General features: G+C 42.1%; 3 protein-coding genes across 6 annotated transcripts; all 3 read left to right on the top strand.

The window, feature by feature from the left end:
• The first annotated feature begins 224 nt into the window (after positions 1 to 224).
• Positions 225 to 5,292, top strand: LOC148888702 (uncharacterized). 2 transcript variants are annotated; one of them, XM_089013095.1, is made up of 7 exons: positions 225 to 532; positions 1,088 to 1,271; positions 1,686 to 1,972; positions 2,153 to 2,222; positions 2,899 to 3,080; positions 3,736 to 4,319; positions 4,474 to 5,292. In XM_089013095.1, the coding sequence occupies exons 1-7, from the start codon at positions 377 to 379 to the stop codon at positions 5,282 to 5,284; spliced, it is 2,274 nt and encodes a 757-aa protein (XP_088869221.1). In that variant the 5' UTR covers positions 225 to 376; the 3' UTR covers positions 5,285 to 5,292. The 2 variants fall into 2 exon arrangements, with proteins under 2 accessions (XP_088869221.1, XP_088869220.1); XM_089013094.1 differs by having other exon boundaries at positions 1,683 to 1,972.
• A 9-nt stretch (positions 5,293 to 5,301) lies between these two features.
• Positions 5,302 to 13,815, top strand: rnf168 (ring finger protein 168). Of its 3 annotated transcripts, none has more exons than XM_089013100.1 (9): positions 5,302 to 5,723; positions 6,863 to 7,014; positions 8,094 to 8,300; positions 9,031 to 9,232; positions 9,388 to 9,452; positions 10,596 to 10,751; positions 11,108 to 11,196; positions 11,927 to 11,999; positions 12,930 to 13,815. In XM_089013100.1, the coding sequence occupies exons 3-9, from the start codon at positions 8,121 to 8,123 to the stop codon at positions 13,485 to 13,487; spliced, it is 1,323 nt and encodes a 440-aa protein (XP_088869226.1). In that variant the 5' UTR covers positions 5,302 to 5,723; positions 6,863 to 7,014; positions 8,094 to 8,120; the 3' UTR covers positions 13,488 to 13,815. The 3 variants fall into 3 exon arrangements, with proteins under 3 accessions (XP_088869226.1, XP_088869223.1, XP_088869225.1); XM_089013099.1 differs by lacking the exon at positions 5,302 to 5,723 and adding an exon at positions 6,722 to 6,763; XM_089013097.1 differs by lacking the exon at positions 5,302 to 5,723 and having other exon boundaries at positions 6,703 to 7,014.
• Positions 13,816 to 15,336: 1,521 nt separating this feature from the next.
• Positions 15,337 to 21,187, top strand: clns1a (chloride nucleotide-sensitive channel 1A). Its single transcript, XM_089013769.1, has 7 exons — positions 15,337 to 15,728; positions 16,152 to 16,288; positions 17,330 to 17,482; positions 17,565 to 17,678; positions 18,935 to 19,108; positions 20,290 to 20,353; positions 20,601 to 21,187. Coding segments are annotated over exons 1-7 (762 nt in total). The 5' UTR covers positions 15,337 to 15,609; the 3' UTR covers positions 20,602 to 21,187.
• The last annotated feature ends 31 nt before the right edge of the window (positions 21,188 to 21,218 follow it).

Raw genomic sequence — 21,218 nt, 5'->3', positions numbered from 1 at the left:
ATGTCGTTAGTTTATTTTCTATATTAATAACTGCAAATCCACCAGATTATGCTTTTATTACGTTTTTAAATGAGCTAATTATTTGACTCATTCCAACATCGTCGAGATTATTAAAATCGGTGTAGGAAATATGGCATGAATGACTGAATTTTTCAAGCGAACTTTCGTCAGTGCTTTCTCGTAAATGACTCAAGAATGACCCGGATGTAAACATCGCAGCCATATTGGACGTCCTGAATGCAGATTACCATCTCGAATGAGTCACTCTATTTTTGTTCAAGACGACATCAGCATTCAGCTGTGATTTAGTTAGTTAGTATTTATCGTAAGTTTTTTTTAACTTTACGTTTGTTCTGGTGATCTGTCTTAATTCTGGATGGAGCGACCGAGCGACTACGAGGCGACAATCGCCGCAACTTTCCGCTCGCAGGCGGCGTTCATCATGGAAGTGGCAGTGGAGGCAGCCGTGGCAGGTTTACACAAAAGCTTGCTCGGCGATCAGATGGAGGCTACCGGTGCCACTGATCTTAAGGTTATCAGCTTTTTTTACTCTAAATCACCACATGAAGACGAATGGAGCAGATGCTGGAAGTTTATTTGAAAAGAGTCAAGAGAGCCAGATGCTAATCCTGTTGTCACTTCCCTTTTCGCTGAAGCGAACAACTCAACGCCGCCATATCATTTATGTTTTAGTTACGTTAATTTTATCCCGTTTTATATCAGGACAATGTATTTATTCGCATTTAATTAAATCAACTGTTTTTTTAACAATCGAACTGGTGTCACAGCTCAAATAAACACAATTTGCGTTCAATACGGAAGAGGGCGCAATTTTGCTGTAGGTATTCCAGCCGCAAATCAAATAGAAGTCAAATCAGCCGCCATAGCGATTGTTAGAAAGCAAGTGAAAGCAAATAAAGATCTATCTGACATACTGTAGAGTGCGATATAGGTGTTCACTTACTGTTCAAAAAACAAAACAAAATGTAAAACATACATGAGAGTTCCCAATTAGTAGAGTAAAATTGAGTTTTGACATTAAACATAGACAGGTACTTAAGGATCATCTCATCCTCTCCCTCCACAGCGTCAGCTTACAGCCATCTTTAGTGTGGCAGCGAAGGAGGCCGTCCGACAAATCTGCAGCGTGTTTGAACAGCTCTTGGCAAGCTTGGCCAAGGAGAATAACACCTTGCGAGACAAAATGGAGCAACTTGGGGTCGAGCTGAGTTCAAGAGACAAGCAAATGCCTCCGACAAAGAAAACAAAAAGTAAGAAACAAGGACGCTTAATCGCATGTTGCGGTTCAACTTTGACCTGGGCCAAAAATCTCTTCACATGAATTGCCATTGTCAAATTAGCGTTCACTCAACCCGGAAGTAACTCAAATAGATAGAAAGTTAGCTAGCTAGCTAATAGTCAGCTAGCAATTGAGGTATCTAGCTAGACAGAGAATAGATAGCGAGCTAGATAGCCACCTAGATAGATATTGAATAGATATCAAATACATAACAACAACAATAATAAATGTTTTTGGTTGTTTTTTTTTTTTTTAATGTGGGAAGAGAGTCTTGTTTTTCAAAAAAAATCACAACTAGGTCAAAAAAAGGTATAATTTGACCAAAACAGGACATAGTGATTAATTTAATATAGTACTTACTATTATTTTTTTTATCCCTTAGCAGCATATGTCACTCAACAAGTCGCCGCCCCCTTGAGCCTCGCCATGTCCATCATCAACACAGCCAAAGCATCTTCTAGCAAAGACAATGGCGGCCAGGTTCCTCTCGTCATCATCAGCTCGCCGCCTCAATCTGCAATCAATGTCCCAAGCAGCCCCTTGGTAAAGGACAAACGTGAAGATCATTCCCAGGATGAAACCTCTGGCAGGAAGTCACTTCCTGTGGTGGATGAGCAGTTGGAATGTGAAGAGATAGCGGCCACCATCGAGGAGACAGCGCTTCATAAAACGGTTGGACATATTTTATTGACCATTTCAAAACGTTTGTCAATGATATTGCAATGGATTATTGTAGGGAGTAGATAGTGATTCACTACTACTCACCTGAAGTTTATTTATTTTTTTGCAATATGTTAATTTTTGTCACACTAATGAGATGCTGGATATATTTTTGTTGTTGTTGTTGTACAGGAAGCACAGAAGACGGGAGAACCGGTTGATGTAAAACCAGAAAAAGAGATGTCAGTCATCGCTCAGTCAGGTCATTCATTGCTCCCGTGAGATAATTAACTCATTCACTGCCATTCCTGAATTTGTTAGATTTTTTTTGTGTGCATTTTTTTATTTTCCACAAGGGGGCAGGATTTCCATTTTTTTCCATGTTGGCACGTTGTTCCATCTTCAGCTGTTGTTAAAGTGCTATATAAACCAATATGTATGTATTGCATTGTATTTTGGACAGTCACCCTCATTTCGAGCTCACATAACTCCAGAACCATATAATATAGGAATTAACTCTTTTTTTTTTCTGATGAAAGAAGAGAGTCTCAGGTTTCTAACGCTGTATTGAATGTTGATGTAGTCCTAAAACTCAATATTCGTGGGTCAATGACAAAAATCCTGGCACTGGAGTGGACACATTTTTGCACATGTCTGGCAGTGAATGAGTTAATCATCGATCATGTGTGTCGCAGCCAATTGCAGCCAATTTTGATTCTTCCTATTATGATGCGATATTGATTTAAATGCTCCGATATCCATTTGGTAAAAGTGACTATACAGAAATCCAAAAGTAAACCTGGATTTCAAACTGTCCGACTCAGTGGCATTGGCCTTCGCTAATTCTGTGTATGACATCACCTTAAGAAAATGTCTTAAAAAATAATAGTAATAATACATTTCATTAATAAGCGCCTTTCAAAACTCTTATCATGCAGCTGCGAGTGAAGAAGATCAAAAGGAGCAGGAGAATAAACGCCGGCGCGAGCTGTACAAGCACAAACGCTTCTTCTGCGAGCAGTGCAACAAAGGCTTCCACCAACAGCACCAGCTGAGGAAACACGTGTTGCGTCACGTCAAGCCATTCCCATGCAAACTGTGCGACAAAGGCTTCTACCAGGTATGGTGGGGAGGAAAAACAAAGTATTTGTTCTGATAGTCAGTCCCTCAACTTTGATAGTTCAAAAGCAGAGTGTAGACTGCAAGGTTAAAATATCCCATCAAAGGCTCCACAAATAACCCGCACAAGCCATCTGTACACTTGAGGCAAAAAGCTATCAACCCAGCTAAACAGAACACAATTGATGAGGAACTAGATAAAATTATGGCAGAGAAAGCACCTCCAAGGGATCATTCCTCAAGATGGTGAAAGAAGAAGGCTACGTTCCTCATCAAGTGTTTAATGCTGATGCTCCATTCCATCAAGCCATCAACGACCATCACAAAGGTCAATAAAATGACTTTATTATACAGTAGAGTTTATTTCTTTAATTATTATACCATAGCACATTTATTATACATAAAATAAGGTATATTTTGTGTAGTTTTAAGGCTTAAAAAATTAGAAAGTAGAAAATTCTGTTTTATGGGGACCTGGGAATGGATTATTCTCATTTTAATGGTTTCCTATGGGAAATTAATTTTTGGGATACACACTTTTCGCCTTCCACACTCTGTCTGGGAACCAATTAAGTTTGTAAACCACGGCATCACTGTATTATGTCAGATATCACGTCAGTAAGTGACGCTTGTGGATTCGTTTCCCCACAATACAGGCCAAGACGCTGCACAAACACCAGCAGGCTCACCGGTTACGCGAGGCCCAGGAGCAAGACCCCGACAAGATGCTGGCGTGCGAACAGTGCGATCGTAAATTCCACCTGGCCCGACAGTTACGCGCCCACCAAGCGTCGCACCGGTTGGAAAAAACACCCCTTCGCTGCGCCACCTGCGGGCGCACCTTCACCTCTGCGGCGGTTCTTCGCTACCACGAGATCTCGCACTCTGACGTCAAGCCCTTCATGTGCGACGTCTGCGGCAAAGGTTTCTTAAGAAAGAAAAGTCTACGCGAGCACCAGACGGTCCACACAGGAGCACGGCCGTACCTCTGCCAGACGTGCGGCAAACGCTTTTCCACCACCGGAAATCTGCGCGTGCACAAGCGCTCGCATTCGGACGAGCGACCTTTCAAGTGCGGCGAGTGCAACAAGGCCTTCAAGTGCCGCATGGGACTGTTGCAGCATCGAGTGGTCCATACGGGGGAGAAGCCTTTTGTTTGTCAGACGTGTGGACTGAGTTTTGGACTCAAGTACAACTTCCAGAGACATCTTCGCCTCCACAGCGGAGAAAAGCCCTTCAAGTAAGATTTTTGTCTTCTCTCAAATTCCTAATTGTGTATCAGCCTGCGCGTTTTGGGTATTTTAGATGCTATAAAACGTTTTTCTGGTGTCAGTTAGCAAACAAAAAAAATGGTGTGGGTTGTCCTTTAAATAACAAATGTTCTCGTACGGCAGGTGCAACAAATGCAGCGAAGGCTTCTCAGGGACGTGGGCCCTGAAAACGCACATGCTGGTACACGGTGTCGAGAAACCCTTCATGTGCGACCTGTGCGGCAAAACCTTCTTCTACAATTGCCAACTCCAAAAACACCTGCTCGTGGTCCACGGGAACAAGGAGCACGCCAAATCGGGCGGCGTGACCGCCGACAACAGAACCCGTCGGCGCCCATCGGTAGGCATGAAGGCCTTCACCTGCAAAAACTGCGGCAAAAGCTTCAGCAGCGTTAGCACGCTACGCACCCACGAGAAAAGCCACGCAGAGCACAAGGAATTCGTTTGCGAGACATGCGGCAAGTCTTTCCACCTCCGCCATCTTTACATCTACCACATGCGGCAGCACAACGGCGACCGCCCGCACGTTTGCGCCGTTTGCCAGAAGGCCTTCCTGCTTCAGTCGCAACTACGCCAGCACGAGCTTTTGCACACCGGCGTCAAGCCGCATCAGTGCCAGCAGTGCGGTAAGGCCTTCAGGACGCCGCAGAACTACCACCGACACTTACTGGTCCACACGGGCGAAAAACCCTACCAATGTGTCACGTGTGGTCGTAAATTCCGCCAGTCCAACCAGCTCAAGTCGCATATGCAGATCCACACGGGCGTAAAGTTGTACTCGTGCCAGAGTTGCGGACGCGGTTTTTCCGACTCCAGGCAGCTCAAGAAGCACCGTTGCGGCGACCAGTTGAAGAGCTCACACGAGTCTGGCAGCAAACGCAAGAAAGAGAAGAGTGCGGTTTTCCCTTGGAGTGATGCTATTGTCAATGAGTGATGCATCGGAGAAAAGGAAATGTCACCATTTACTCCTCCAGAGTGAATAAGTGCTTGGATAAAGATTCTGAGAATCGGAAAAGTGTGGAATGGGACAGCGACTCGCCTTACAACCACCTGTACTTGCGACCATGACCGCCAGACCCTATTTTAAAAAAATTTATTCTACGCCTGGCAACGCGACGCGCTAGCAGGCAGGCAACGCGTGCGGCAATTTTGGTCAGCCAGCCAGCATCTCACTCTCGCACAGCAATTGACCGTGTGATGGCACCACAGGGGGGAGTTTGCGAGTCATTTAGCCTCTGAGTCTATTCAACAATATGAATGGATTTTGACTTACGACCATTTCGACTTACGACCGTTTGGTCGGAACGGAACTCGGTCGTAAGTCAGATGTTACCTGTATTGAGTTGGAGGACTACATCAACAGTCAATGCAGCGTAAGAAACCTTAGACTCTCTTATTTCATCAGGAAAAAAAAGTTATTTCCTAAATTATATGGGTCTGGAGTTATATGAGCTTGAAATGTCCCAATTACAATGCAATACATACATATTAGTTTATACTGTATAGGTCTTTAACAACAGCTGATGTTGGAACAATGCGCTAACATGGAAAAAAGGGAAATTCTGCCCTCTTGTGGAAGACAAAAACATTGCCAGTGGCCATGGCCAGCGCTTTATCGGCACCCCAGAATGAATGAATGAGTTAAGAATGAAAATGTATCACAATGAAGACATCACATGTACTTTCCCAGAATCTGACTCCTGTGGGAGAAAACAATTTGTGCCCAGGAATGGACTGTACACTTTTAGTATGTGACATTTTCTGTAGTTTAATAATAGACGAAAAACAAATGCCAGCATCAAGAAAACCCAAAAATAAAAGGACTATGTTTGTTTGTATTTTGCACCGAACAACAGCATTCCACAATACATACACTTGGTTTGTTTTCACAACCAGGATTAAATGAAAACAACCCCCCCGCCCCCTGCCAACAAAGAGGCATTCAAAGCCTTTTCTGCTGGCCTAAAATTATCAGAATCAACTGATTTTAATTATATTTGGTCCATAAATTGTTTAATGACAGTATTTCTTTCTTCACACGTTATTTCCTGGTTAACTGTGCCCTCTAGTACAGTACAGGACTTATAGTAAATCACACCACACTTTTTTTTTACAGTGGCAGCTGTGGATTGATTCAGACCTAGCACGACTGAAGGCCTAGGAGTAACATGCATGGCCGACCACTGGTCACTACAGTAATGGCATGTTTAGGCACATAACATGGCATCATTATGTATGAATCTGTTTAAAACTAATATGTAAATTAAGAACACTGAAAACTGTTGTCGTCGTCCTTCCCCCCCAACTGTTGTCGTCATCTTTTTTTCCCTATCATTCGTCATATTTTACGTTTCCAATCTGATGCCGTCTGCGCATGCGCAGATGCGCAGGCGGCACCAGCGGGATTCGGCGGGTGATGGCTCCAACTTTCCCCTCACATTAATCAAATAAATGGGCTTTGTCAAACTTTTGGTGTGAGGAAACAACTTATGTAATTTTCTCCTTTTTATAGGAGCACTTTGGTGTTCATTGAACGGGGTCTGAGTCCGGACCGTAAATCGTCGTAGCTTGAGAGCTAACGGCTAACTGGACTTGTTTGGGACAACCAGGAGGAAATTTAAGGTTCGTTTAATAAAGCTACCGAAAGGATATTACTCACCAACGGTAAGTTGCTCTTCTGTAAAGGTGTCCGTGTTTATAGTTTCTCGCTCGTAAATTTGTGACTCGTAATGGCCATCCGAGATTACTTTCTTTCAATGCAGTGTTTTGCTAATGGTAACAGTTAAGCGTTGACATGTTTGTGTTGTAGTACTTCAACTAACTTTCAACATTGACTCCTTCTTTTAAATAATGTGTGTACTGTATGTCATATTGTATTGGGAACACTCGAAGATTAAAGTAAACCTAGGAAATATTATGTTCAGTCAACCCCCAGCGTTCGCGGATGTTAGGCGACAAGACCGCCTGCAAAAATCAGATTTTCGCGAATATAATATTATTAGTCGTAGTAGTACAGTTCATATCTCCAAATGGAGATGTACCCCAAATTTTGCGTTTTGATGAAACACATGGTGAGTGAAATACTAACACATTAACCCCTTCCCCAACATATTTTTTGTGTGTGAAAAACGTTCCTTTATCAGACTTATTTTTTTAAATTTTAATCATAATAACAATACATTTCATTTCCAAGCGCCTTTCAAAACTCTCAAGGTCACTTTACAGTCACAGGATAAGTTTTTTCTGTGGGTGATCTGCAGCAGCCACACGCACCAGCGTTCACTGAACCCCGAAGTAACTCAAATAGATAGCAAGCTAGCGAATAAATAGATAGTTATTAGATAGCAAATAGATGTCTAATATGTTCTATATTCTATTGTTGATGGCTGGCTATTAAAACAGTTTGTAAATCCTGCCCATTTTGTTCAGGAAAACAATTAGTCTCTACCAATACAGAGTCAATAATCATTTTTTTATCATTAAAAACACTGAATAATTCAAATGGACTTAGTTCTAATGGGTTTTCATCAATCGTTATTCCAGGATTTCCTGTGATAGGATATGCTCCTTTGACAAGGAGCATATTGTTTCTTCCGGGGAAGGGGTTAAACACTTTATCCATCGTGATATAATGCTACAATGCGACATACTTGTGCTACTCCTTCTGGTGTGCCCACCTTGGCATAATCCTGTTTCATTTTTGTGATTGATTCCTCGCTCCAATGCCTCCACTGGCCGCATAGGAACAAGAAGGAAGGGGGGGGGGGGAGATGGTGTTGCCAGATCCGGACGCTGAGGTGGCGGCCCCCTCTTCGTCGAGCTCTAAAGGAAAAGGGAAAAGCAAAGGGAAGAGAGAGGAACCACTTTCCCTTGATGACTGTCTTTGTCCGGTGTGCTTGGATTTATTTCTGGAGCCAGTGACGTTGCCCTGCTCGCACACTTTCTGTAAGGTGAGTACTCGCACATGCATTAAGGAACGGAGATTGTCGCTTGGTAGGATATGGCTGTTCTTGCATATCAATCGTGCTTAAAGGACAACCGAAACCTCTGGACAAGTTGCGTCCATAATTTGTAAAATCACTTCAAATGACTTCTACTGAGCGCATTTTACAAAGATTCCACCGCATATAACTCTATTTTACGTTTTAAGACTCGCGCTGAATATTCAGGAAGTTTACACAAATTCCCAGGCGACAAATCAGTCCATTTCCAACGGCGCTCGTGCGCCATCTTGTGCATTTTCTGGCCGCTACATTGAAGTCCAGACGGCTCGAATTGATACGGAAGGACTTCCTTAATCAAATGCAAACATTTATGCTTTCCGCTTCAGAACTATTTGAATCATATTCATAACTGGATGAGTAACAAGAAAGCATCTTCTCCGAATATGAACTCTCTGAAGCCATTGTTTTGATTCTGGAGCAAGGCAGTGTGTGACCAATAGTGACGTCACGAACAAGGGGGCGGGACTTTCTAAATCTGCCCAGTTCCGAGCTCATTTTTTGGCAGTTTTGGACACTTTCCGTCATTTTTATTGGTGTTCTGCATTTGACTAAAAATATCAGCCTGCGTGTTTTGGTGCTAGATGCTATAAAACGTTTTTCTGATGTCAGTTAGGAAACAAAAAAATGGTGTCGGTTGTCCTTTAACGTCCAACGCACTAATTTTTTTTGCGGTCAGGGCTGCTTCCTGGAATCGGTGGACAAAAGCACGCTGTGCTGTCCCATGTGCAGGAAGCGCGTGTCCACTTGGGCGCGGCAAAATAACAGGAACAAGACTCTGGTCAACCAGCAGCTGTGGACGCAGATCCAGGTTAACTTCCCACAACACTGCCAGCGACGCCTCGGCGGACAGGATGCCATCAACAAAGACGATCTGACGGGTACCTGAAGTATCTTCACCCTATGTTACCGCTCCTATATTTTTTGTTCTTTTACTTTCTTCCTTTTATAACTTTGCTGCTGTAAATTTGGAATGTCTCCATTGTAAGACGAATAAATATTTTCTTATTTTTATTCGTATGTGTGTCCGTGTTAGCCGTTTTCCCCAGGATGAGTCAGCCTGGTGAGGTGAGACAAGAATATCAGGAGCAGATCAGCAAAGTAAGTTTGGCATCCATGGAAAACACAACCTCTGTTGAATCCTGTGAAGAACACATCAGTGGATAATACTGTTGCCTTAAATCACTGTTAACTCAGTCACCGCCATTCACAAATTTATTTAGGAATTGAAAATATAACGTAGAGCGCCATTTTTTTCCCCTGCTTGGGTGCCGATAAATCGCTGGCCATTGCCTCTGGCAATTTGTTTTTCTTTTCCACTAGGGGCAGCATTTCCCCTTTTTCCATGTTAGCACTTTGTTCCGGCTTTTTAAAGCATTATATAAACCAATATGTATGTATGGCATTGTATTTTGGACAGCCACCCTCATTTCAATCTCATATAACTCCTGACCCATATAATTTTGGAATTAACTTTTTTTCTAATGAAAGAAATTTGGGAATTAAATATTTTTGTCTGAAAAAAAAAGAGCCTCTAACGTTTCTTACGCTCCATTGAATGTTTGTAGAGTGATACCTCAGCTCACAAACTTAATTGCTTCCCAGAAAGTGTGTGTAAGGCGAAAAGTGTGTCTTCCAAACATTAATTTCCCATTGGAAACCATTAAAAATAAGAATAATCCGTTTCCACGTCCCCATAAAACAAAATTTTCTACTAAATAAGCCTTAAAACGGCACAAAATATACCTTATTTTATGTATAATAAATATGCTATTGTATTGTAATGAAAGAAATAAACTGTACTGTATAATAAAGTCGTTTTATTTACCTTTGTGGTGGTCGTTGATGTAGTTGCCTCTTGATGATATCCGAGTGAAGTTGCCGTGCTTTCTGGGCGATAATACCCTCACTTACACTGTCCCCTGCTAGCTGATTTTCGTTAATCCAAATCAACAGAAGTTTTTCAAACTCTTTTGCCTGAGACCTTTGCTTAAACAACACAGAAACACCCATAGCCACACGTAGCAATGGTCGACTTAGCATCCTGGTACTGGGACGCTAAGTCACTTAAACGCACACCTCTTTCGTGGTTTTCGATGATCATCTTCTGCTTGACGGTAATTTTCTTTTGTGTGCTATTCGGCTTAACGCTAGCCTGTGGAGGGGTCTTTTTCGGTCCCATAATAGCAAGAGTACTCCACTTGACAACAAACCATGTCGCATCTTACCTTGTGTTGTTGTCAGCTGTCTGAGGAGAAACGAGAGCTGGACGAGGAGGCGCAACGGGCCAGTGAGGAGTACATCCAAAGACTCCTAGTCGAGGAGGAGAAGATGTTGCTGGAAGAGCGGAAGAGGAGCGAGGAGGATGAGAGGCTGGCCTGGATGATCAGCAAAGAACTGGTCAGTCGCCGCGTGGAGACTCTTTCACTACTACAGATTTTCAACTGTGAGGAGGAGGACGAATATGTCCGCCCTCCTCATATTCGACGGGTTCACTCAAAATGGCGTCCAACTTCTAATTAATAATAATAATCCATTTGATTTCTAAGCGCCTTTCAAAACTCTCAAGGTCACTTTACAGTCACAGGATAAGTTTTTCTGTGGGTGAGCAGCGGCAGCTACACGCGCCAGCGTTCACTCAACCCGGAAGTAACTTTAATAGATAGCGAGCTAGCTAGCCAATCGATAGCCAACAGATAGCCAGCCAGCTAGTAATTAAGATACTGTTTCATTGCGACTCATTTCTCTTGTTGTAGAACGCGTCTCCCGTATCCCCGGACAACCGGCATCCTGCTCACATCACTCCAACCAGGAAGAAAGTGATCACGACTGGGCATATTGAAAAGTCAGTGACTTAACTTCCATTATTTTTTTTTTTTTTTTTTTTCTTGAGTGCCGATAAAGCGCTGGTCAGACCTCTGGCAATGTTTTCTCCCTTCAAAAAGGGGGCAGCATTTGCTTTTTGTCCATGTTAGTGCTTTGTTACAGCTTCGGCTGTTGTGAAAGCGCTATATAAACCAATATGTATATACAGGTAATATCCGACTTACGACCGAGTTCCGTTCCGACCAAACGGTCGTAAGTCATAATGGTCGTAAGTCAAAATACATTCAAAATGTTGTAATAGAGACTCGGAGGCTAAATGACTCACCAACCCCCTGGAGGTCGTGGTCGTAAGTACGACTGGTCGTAAGTCGAGCTAGTCGTAAATCGGATGTTACCTATATTGTATTTTTTTTATAGCCGCCCCATTTCAAGCTCAGATAACTAGACTCATATAACTTAGGAATTAACTCTTTTTTTCTGATGAAAATAGAGACTTCTTACGCTGCATTCAATGTTTATGTAGTCCTAATACTCAATATTATGTGGCTGCTGGAATTCGAGTGACAATGACAAAAACCCTGTCACTGGATTGGGCACATTTTGCACATGGTCTGGCAGTGAATGAGTTAATAAGCATTTTTGGTGGGTCAAAAACACATTCATCCACTTGTTTAATGATATGAAAGGAAACACGACGGTCGTAAGCAACGTTTTTATTCTCCCCGTGCGTGTTTTGTGTGTGTTTGCAGGTTCTTTTGTCGACTTCCATCAAAGTTGAGTCCATCAGAATGCAGCTCAACATCCACTTTGATTTCTAACAAGGTCTGTCGAAAAATATCCAAATAAGAACATTTTTTGTCATTGTTAATGGTAGAATAAATTAGAAGAAGCGTTTTAAAATCTGTGAATTCATATTTAGATTTCAAAGTCAATCATCAGAACAGAAAGGTCCAAAGTAGCAAACAAAACCATGAGTAAAATGAATGTGTCTTCGTGTTATCATATTATTTGTTATTTATTTTTTTGTTTCATTTCCTCTCTTTCCTTTCCTCTTCCTTTCATAACTTTGTTGCTGTGTTACTTCTGGGTAGAGTGAACCCTGGTGCGAATGGCTGCCGCTGCTCACCCGCACAAAAAAATCACATGACTGTAAAGTGTCCTTGAGAGTTTTGAAAGGCGCTTAGATATTATTATTATTATTAATAATAATATTAAAATATTGTGCTTAGACTATTTCGAGGAACATGCATCATTATATGCAGCGATTATTAGGGGCCGGGGGGAAATTATCGTATTTTCTAGAATATAAGGCGCACCTTCAACGAATGACATATTTAAAAACCTTTTCCATACATAAGGTGCACCGCATTATAAGGGACACCTTCAATGAATGACATTTTAAAGCGTTTCCCATACATAAGGCAATGAATTATGAGGCGCATGGTCAGCTTTTGAAAAAAAAATCTTTTAGGTGCGCCTTATAGTGCAGGTAACATCCGACTTACGACCGAGTTCCGTTCCGACCAAACGGTCGTAAATCAAAATGGTCGTAAGTCGAAATCCATTCAAAATGTTGAATAGAGACTCGGAGGCTAAATGACTCGCAAACTCCCCCTCTTAAAATGTTAAAAATAGGGTCTGGAGGTCGTGGTTGTAAGTACGGGTGGTCGTAAGTCGAGCAGGTCGTAAGTCGGATGTTACCTGTAATTAATGAATCACTGGATTTCCCTCTGACTGGTTGACATTTTCCAGGAGAATATCCTCTCTCCTGGGCATCCCCACCCTCTGGCGGACCTCTACGGCAGTCACCACTCTCGCTCCTGTCCAGCCTCGCCGTTGGAGGCGCGTCCCCGCAGAAGCTGTCATGCCGATGAAGGAACGTCGAAGAGGAAAAGCTCTGAACATACCAACGAAGAAGAAGCAAAGCGAGGATGCCACCGGTCGCCGTCTTCTTCATCATTGTCACTGGAGGGCGCTTTGGTGTTACAGGTGGAACTGGAGGCCAAGCTGGAGAGGCGCCGTCACCAGGAGGAGGCTGACAGGCAAATGGCGCTCCTTTTGCAAGAAGAGCTCGACCAGGAGGAGAGACTGCAACAAGCGGACCGTCGAAAAGGCTCCGTGGATGCATACCCCCTTAGACGCGGGACCCCCAATCCCCACAGGAGAAACTCCAGGACTACCACAGCCTCCCCCACATCGCAGTCATCTTCATCACCTTACTCTTCTCCGGAAGCATCTACTTCTTCCTCACAAAATGGAAGTGGCCAACAGTCCACCCTCACTGACATGTTTTCTGACCTGGGCAGCTGAAAGCCCCCCCCCCTCCCTGTTTCTTCACCCTACAAGAGAGTATAAAAGCTGCTTCTAAGAGACAACAAAAACAGACCAATGTGAGCCTTAATACTGTGAGCCCACGTATATTTGCAGTTCAGAGTTCAGAAGTTCACCTATTTTCAAATTTTAGGTGGAACCTCATATTCATGATTCGGTATTTGCACATTTTTCTAGCGGAGGTCTAACGAAAGTTAATTCAATGTTGTTTCCTGTAAAATTTTCTGTGCGTGTTTGGTGGGATGGATGGATGGCGGGTTGGGATGGATGGCGGGTTTGGATGGATGGCGGGTTAGGGTGGATGGCGGGTTAGGATGGACGGCGGGTTTGGATGGATGGCGGGTCTGGATGGATGGCGGGTCTGGATGGTTGGCGGGTCTGGATTGATGGCGGGTTTGGATGGATGGCGGGTTGGGATGGATGGCGGGTTTGGATGGATGGCGGGTTAGGGTGGATGGCGGGTTAGGGTGGATGGCGGGTTAGGGTGGATGGCGGGTTAGGATGGACGGCGGGTTAGGATGGACGGCGGGTTAGGATGGACGGCGGGTTAGGATGGACGGCGGGTTTGGATGGATGGCGGGTCTGGATGGATGGCGGGTTTGGATGGATGGCGGGTCTGGATGGATGGCGGGTCTGGATGGTTGGCGGGTCTGGATGGATGGCGCGTTAGGATGGATGGTTTTGTGTTCAGGACAAAAACTAATAGAAAATGAATGCTTTCCGCCCCGGTTGTGGTATATTCAGTGAACCCCTGCATATTCACCGTTATGTGTTTTCAAATTCATTTATTAGTAGGGGGCAGAGTCTATAATTAAGTATTCATTGGTTTATACACTGATTTTTTTTTTGTTAGTACTCGATTTGTCAAAACATATATCTTTGCTCTAATTTTGCTCAAGGCAAAATAATAGCGACATTGCATAATCGCTATTCAGCAGTATCTTGAGGTTGAGGAGGAATGTTGAATTGATTCGAAACAGACAGTCATTAATTTTAAAAATATGTAATTTAAACATCAATGCAAAGCACTTGGCATGGCACTGATGTCGAAATTTATTAAATCCTGCTATGTCGCCTTACACACATGCTGTTGGTCCTAAACTCACAAAAGTGAGATGTCCCTGTTGAGGTTTGTCAAATAATCCCATCTATGTTGTTCTCACAAAGATGCGTTTCTTGTTGAATTTTGGGTTCAGTACTTTGTTTTACTTTTTTTTTTTTTTTGGGGGGGGGGGGGGAGATGTTGGAGCATATTATGCCAATTCCTGAATGGTTGCTTGTGGCATTACCTGGTTGTTGGCTGCTCCTACTTTATTTTTCTAAGAAATAAAATAGTTATTGAAAATCCTGTGTTCTTTTTTTAATCAGACTAAAATAATAATAATAATAATACATTTTATTTATTAAAAGTGCCTTTCAAAACTCTCAAGGTCACTTCACAGTAACAGGATCAGTTTTTCTGTGGGTGAGCAGCAGCAGCCACATGCACCAGCGTTCACTAAACCCTGAAGTAACTGAAATAGATAGAAAGTTAGCTCGATAGCTAATAGATAATTATTTTCACAATAAAATATATTTCAAAAAATAAATATAAAATAATTAATAATCATATATTATAATTATAATATATATTATTGTCAACTATTTTATATTTATTTTCTAAATATATTTTATTGGGAAAATAAAAATACTATAATTTATATATATCATTTAAACTTATTTTTAAGTCTAACCTCGACGCCGGAAAACTTTCGTCTGTGGTTTCCGGTTATCACGCACGACTTGACGACGCCAGACCACGTGTGTGCCGAACTATTCTCGCGAGATTTCACGCGTTCATTTAAACGTCACATTCGGAACAACTCCAAGAGTGGACGTTTCAAATCGATCGAATTTCTTCTTATTTTTGGAGCACTTTAGACGCAACGAGATTGCTTCCCTAATCACGGGAAGCCCATGATCACCACGGTAGTGTTCCCCGTGGGTTAAATAAATACACGCTCGTGATTTGTGCTGCTCCACACACACATTTGCTAAGCTAAGTTTTAGCAACACGCCCAGGAGAACCTTTTCGATTGTTTTCGGTTGTTGAAAACGGGCCATGGTTTTGTTGAAGAACCTCCGACCTCCGACTGAAGGAGTTAAGCTCCAACAGTCTGACACGTCGGCCGTCCTTGACGGACAGAAGCTGGGCAACGGGACGCTTTATGTTGCCGAAACGTAAGTTGGTGGAACATTCGGAGTGTTGTTGCTTAATATACTTTTTTTTTTTTACCATTAATTTATAGTTTTCACAGTGTTTCAAATGCAAAAGGTAAATGCGTGTATCAGTGTTGGTTGTGTTTAATCTGATTTATATTTTGGACCCTGGCGTTAGCTTTACGCGCACGCTTTGAAACATCCGGATAAAGCTAGACTCGGAAACTTGTTAAAGTATTAGCAGGGAAAAAATCCAACTCATTTTACGTTATTTTGAATTCGGACATTATCGATTTATTTTTAATTGAATTGGTAAAATGATCGCAGAGAAAGCACCTACAAGGGATCATTCCTCAAGATGGTGAAAAAAATTGTTTCCACAATTTTATGAGCCAAAACCTTGTCTTCAAGCATTAAGTTGATACATTGTTTAATATTTTGCAGGCGTCTGTCGTGGTTTGATGGCGCGGGATTGGGGTTCAGTCTGGAGTACCCGACCATCGGCTTGCACGCCATTTCCAGAGATGTCAGCGCGTACCCCCAAGAACATCTCTACGTCATGGTCAATGGAAAACTCAGCGGTCAGGACTCTACATACTCTCTTAATTGCCATCTTTTAAAGCCACTCGCATTCAAAGTCACATTCAATACAGTGAATTTTCTGACTTGTGAGGACACATACATTGATACCTTGGCTTACGAACTTAATTGGTTACCAGAGTGGAAAAGTGTCTATCCCAAAAATTTATTTCCCATAGGAAACCATTAAAATGAGAATAATCCGTTCCCAGGGCGCCATAAAACATAATTTTCTGCTTTGTAATTTTCTAACCCTTAAAACTACACTAAATATACCTTATTTTATGTATAATGAATGTGGTATGGTATTATAATTAAAGAAGTAAACTGTAATGTATAATAAAGTCGTTTTATTTACCTTTGTGATGGCCGTTGATGGCTTGATGGAATAGAGTGGCTGGTTTCATCAGCATTAAACACTTGATGATGAACGTAACCTTCTTCTTTCACCATCTTGAGGAATGATCCCATGGAGGTGCTTTCTCTGCGATAATTTTATCTAGTTCCTCATCAATTGTGTTCTGTTTAGCTGGGTTGATAGCTTTTTGCATCAAGTGTACAGATGGCTTGTGCGGGTTATTTGTGGAGCCTGATTGATGGGATATTTTAACCTTGCAGGCTACATTCCAACTTTCACTGTTTTCTATCCATTTTATCACTCTCTCTTTGTCGTCTGCCTGTCTCTTTAATGTTTAACCCCCCCTCTCTGCTGCGTTCTTGACCAATCACGTGGCTTTAACCGAAGACTGGGGGCGGGGAATAGAGGTCAAAAAAAAGGTCAGTTGCCATTTTCTTGTTAGGAGAACGGGCTCGTTCGCCAACGACACATCGCTCATTGTGGTAGCGCCGTGTGTATCCCGAAAAATAGTTTGTATGCCAAGGTAAAATTTTCATAAATGTAACGTTTGTAAACCGAAAAGTTCGTAAGCCAAGGGGTTCGTAAACCGAGGTATCACTGTACAGCATTCGCAGATGGACCTTAAACTCATCAATAATTTTGAATAAATGCCCAAAGAGCTTTTTATATGGAACTGTCCTTTCAGAGGAGAATGAGACAGAAATGACGGAGAAGCCGGCGGATGAGGAAGATGACGGAGTGGGTAGTGAGGAAGATGATGATGATGTTGATGGTGGAGGAGATGAAGAAGAAGGAGGTATCACTGAGATTCGATTTGTGCCCGGTGACAAAACAGCATGTGAGTCTTTCCTTCATTTATTTGATTTGAAAATCATATAACATAATGTTAAATTTTATTCAACGCACCTTTATGTCTCCAGTGGAGTCAATGTTTGCGGCGATGTGCGAATGTCAGGCGCTTCATCCCGACCCCGAAGATGAGGATGACTCCGACAACGACTTTGAGGGAGAAGAATATGATGTCGAAGAGGCCGGTAAGACTACACTCCTCACTACCAACAGTCCGTACTACTTCCCAACTATAACTACCGTAAATTACGGACTACGGAGCCTCACCCAGGACATTTTTAAAGGAAAAAACATACCTCAGCTTACGAACTTAATTGGTTCCCCGAAAGTGTGTGTAAGGCGAAAAGTTCGTATGCCAAATATTTATTTCCCATAAGAAACCATTAAAATGAGAATAATCCGTTCCCAGGTCCCCATAAAACATAATTTTCTACTAAATCAGCCTTAAAACTACACAAAATAGACCTTATTTTATGTATAATAAATGTGCTATTGTATTGTAGTTAAATAAACAAACTGTACTGTAAAAATAAAGTCGTTTTATTTACCTTTGTGATGGTCGTTAATGTAGTTGCCTCTTGATGATATGCGAGTGAAGTTGCCATGCTTTCTCAACAATAATACTCACTGTCCCCTGCTAGCTGCTTTTCATTAATCCAAATCAACAGAAGTTTTTCAATGTCTTCTATTTCCTGAGACAATTGCTTAGACAACACAGAAACACCCTTAGCCACATGTAGCAATGGTCGGTTTAGTGTACTGGTATTGGAACGCTAAGTCACACAAACGCACACCTCGTTTGTGGTTTTTGATTAACATTAACATTAGCCTGTGATGGGGTCTTTTTCGGTCCCATAATAGCAAAAATCCTCTACTTGATAACAAACCACGTCTGCACTCAAAGAAAGGTGGTGGCGAAAACTCGTCCGCCAGCCACCTTGGTGCTGTTCGACCGTGTGGTTTGGTGCCGAAAACTAGTTTGTATGCCAAAATTATATTCTCGCGAATTTAAAATATTAGTTTTTTTTTAAATATATTTTATTGTGAAAATAATTTTCTATTAGCTATCTAGCTAGCTTGCTATGTCTTTGAGTTACCTCCGAACCTGCTCACCCGCAGAAAAACAACATCATGTAACTGTAAAGTGTCCCTGACAATTTTTAAAGGCGCTAAATTAAATGTATTATTATTATTATTATTATTATTATTATTATTATTATTAAACTACTGCTTCTCACAGTAGCTAGTACAATATCTTTCAATAATGTGATAAAATGAATTGATTTACTTCGTGTGTGTGTGCGTGTGTGTGCGTGTATGTGTGTGTGTGTGTGTGTTTACAGAGGCCGGTAAGAACATTCATCACACTCCGACCTTGAGCCCGTCGTTTGCACGGCAACCGTCATCCATTTTAAATCTTGTCCATTAACGTTTGGATTAGAGCACGGCCACGCCGACATCCCAACTTTCTACACGTGCGACGAAGGTCTTTCTGCACTGACCCAGGAGGGCCAGGCCACACTTGAGAGACTGGAGGGCATGTTGGCACAGAGCGTGGCGCAGAGATATCACATGGGCGGCGTACGCAGCGAGCAGGGAGATGCGCGCTCCGAAGGTGAGATGAAAGTACAGTGATACCTTGGCTTATGAACTTAATTGGTTCCCTGACAGAGTGTGTAAGGCGAAAAGTGTGTATCCCAAAAATTCATTTCCCATAGGAAACCATTGAAATGAGAATAATCCCTTCCCAGGTCGCCATAAAACATCATTTTGTACTTTCTAATTTTCTAACTGACATCAGAAAAACGTTTTATAGCATCTAAAATACCCAAAACACGCAGTGTCATATTTTTAGTCAAATGCAAAACACCAATAAAAATGACTTAGTGTCGAAAATCTGCAAAAAAAAATGAACCCGGAATTGCCAGTTTCAGAAGGTCCCTCCCCCTTGTTCGTGGTGTCACCCCAAGACGTCTTGCCTTGCTGGAGAATCAAAACAATGGCTTCAGATTCGGAGAATATGCTTTCTTGTTACTCATCCAGTTATGAATATGATTCAAATAGTTCTGAAGAGGAAAGCATACATGTTTGCAATCGATTAAAGAATTTATTCCATGCCATTTTGAGGCAACATTGGGGAGAAACGATCACCAGAAAAGAGGCACAAAATGGCGACCTCCTGTGGCCACCTCCGTTTCCACAGGCTGATAAATTCCTTATATGGAGCTTGGACACCCTCTTCTGGCGGCTTTTGGGTGCAACACAAGGTTTTCAGACCAAACAATACAGCAAAATACATTGACGTGATGGAAGGACTGCCTCAATGTGTCCATTTTTCGGTCAGGGGCGTTCCTTCAGTGACGTAAACGTGAGGACTCGTCACCAACTCAAAAACAAGACTTCCGGAATATTCAGCGCGAGTCTTAAAACGTAAAATATAGCTATATGCGGTGGAATCTTTGTAAAATACGCTCAGTAGAAGTCATTTGAAGCCATTTTACAAATTATGGACACAACTTGTCCGGAGACGTTGGTTGTCCTTTAAAACTACACAAAATAAACCTTTTTTTAATGTATAATAAATGTGCTATGGTATTATAATTAAAGAAATAAACTGTACTGTATAATAAAGTGGTTTTATTTACCTTTGTGATGGTCGTTGATGGCTTGATGGAATGGAGTGGCCGGTTTCTTCAGCATTAAACACTTGATGAGGAACTTAACCTTCTTCTTTCACCAGCTTGAGTTAATCTTTTTGCAAATTTTTTTTCCGATGCCCCCCCACCCCCTCCCCAGATGGAATGGAGGTGGATGGAAACGCCGAGGCAGGGCAGTTTGAGGATGCAGACGTTGACCACTGGTCAGTCACACACACATACGCATATTACCACATACATAAACACACACATACTAGGTATATACTGATCCACACTGTATATAACTAATATACACAATATACACAGATAGAAGTGAAATGCATATGGGGAAATGCTCTTGATAAAACTACAAAACAACACTTATGCATATGTGTATATCAGTGTATATGACTTGTATACTGTCGCTGGATAAATATGTTAAATGGATTACGTGTTTGTGTGTACGTATAGATGGACCACAAGTGCCACGCCTGCTGCTCTTCATCATCCTGAGTACTTGGTGGTTATTCCAAGCACTTCGTATTTGTCGCCGGCAGTAATCCTAACTCGTGTTATTGTTGTGAACCAAAACTAGTTTGTTGCCTGTTTAACTTACTTTCCGTATGTAAACAAATGGAACAGTGTGGCATTCTTCTTAGTCAATTAACAATAAAAGATTATTTTTTTTTCTATACATCCCTTTACATTTTTCATCTGATGTCATCTGATAAGAGCTTTTTTTCTGCGGGTGAGCAGCGGCAGCCACACGCGCCAGCGTTCACTCAACCCGGAAGTAACTCAAATAGATAGAAAGCGAGCCAGCTAGCTATTAGATAGCCAACAGATGGCCAGATAGCCACCAGATAGCCAGCTAACGAGCTATATAGCTAATAGATAGCCAGCCAGCCGGATAGATAGCAACAGATATCAGATATCAGATGCTTAGAATATCTTGTTTTCTATCCTTTCACTCCCACCCCAACCCCATCCCTCTTCAATTGCTGCTGTGGACTGCAAATTTCCCCATTGCGGGACGAATAAAGGTATTCTGATTCTGATTCTGTATTCTGAGATATGATCAAACATATC

Source organism: Hippocampus bargibanti, linkage group LG14 (assembly GCF_051943395.1).
Source record: "Hippocampus bargibanti isolate YZ-2025 linkage group LG14, ASM5194339v1, whole genome shotgun sequence".
NCBI classification, from domain to species: Eukaryota; Metazoa; Chordata; class Actinopteri; order Syngnathiformes; family Syngnathidae; genus Hippocampus; species Hippocampus bargibanti.
This window is presented reverse-complemented; position numbering and strand designations above follow the sequence as displayed.

Bases quoted from the DNA above. Each gene is read 5' to 3' on its own strand.
- LOC148888702 (XM_089013094.1), top strand. From the start codon at position 377: ATGGAGCGACCGAGCGACTACGAGGCGACAATCGCCGCAACTTTCCGC. The intron at 2,223-2,898 runs GTCATTCATTGC...CTTATCATGCAG, and splicing joins GTCAGTCATCGCTCAGTCAG to CTGCGAGTGAAGAAGATCAA. The intron at 4,320-4,473 runs GTAAGATTTTTG...CTCGTACGGCAG, and splicing joins AGCGGAGAAAAGCCCTTCAA to GTGCAACAAATGCAGCGAAG.
- rnf168 (XM_089013100.1), top strand. From the start codon at position 8,121: ATGGTGTTGCCAGATCCGGACGCTGAGGTGGCGGCCCCCTCTTCGTCG. The intron at 11,197-11,926 runs GTCAGTGACTTA...GTGTGTTTGCAG, and splicing joins ACGACTGGGCATATTGAAAA to GTTCTTTTGTCGACTTCCAT. The intron at 12,000-12,929 runs GTCTGTCGAAAA...GACATTTTCCAG, and splicing joins CCACTTTGATTTCTAACAAG to GAGAATATCCTCTCTCCTGG.
- clns1a (XM_089013769.1), top strand. From the start codon at position 15,610: ATGGTTTTGTTGAAGAACCTCCGACCTCCGACTGAAGGAGTTAAGCTC. The intron at 16,289-17,329 runs GTCAGGACTCTA...CTGTCCTTTCAG, and splicing joins GGTCAATGGAAAACTCAGCG to AGGAGAATGAGACAGAAATG. The intron at 19,109-20,289 runs GTGAGATGAAAG...CCCCCTCCCCAG, and splicing joins GGGAGATGCGCGCTCCGAAG to ATGGAATGGAGGTGGATGGA.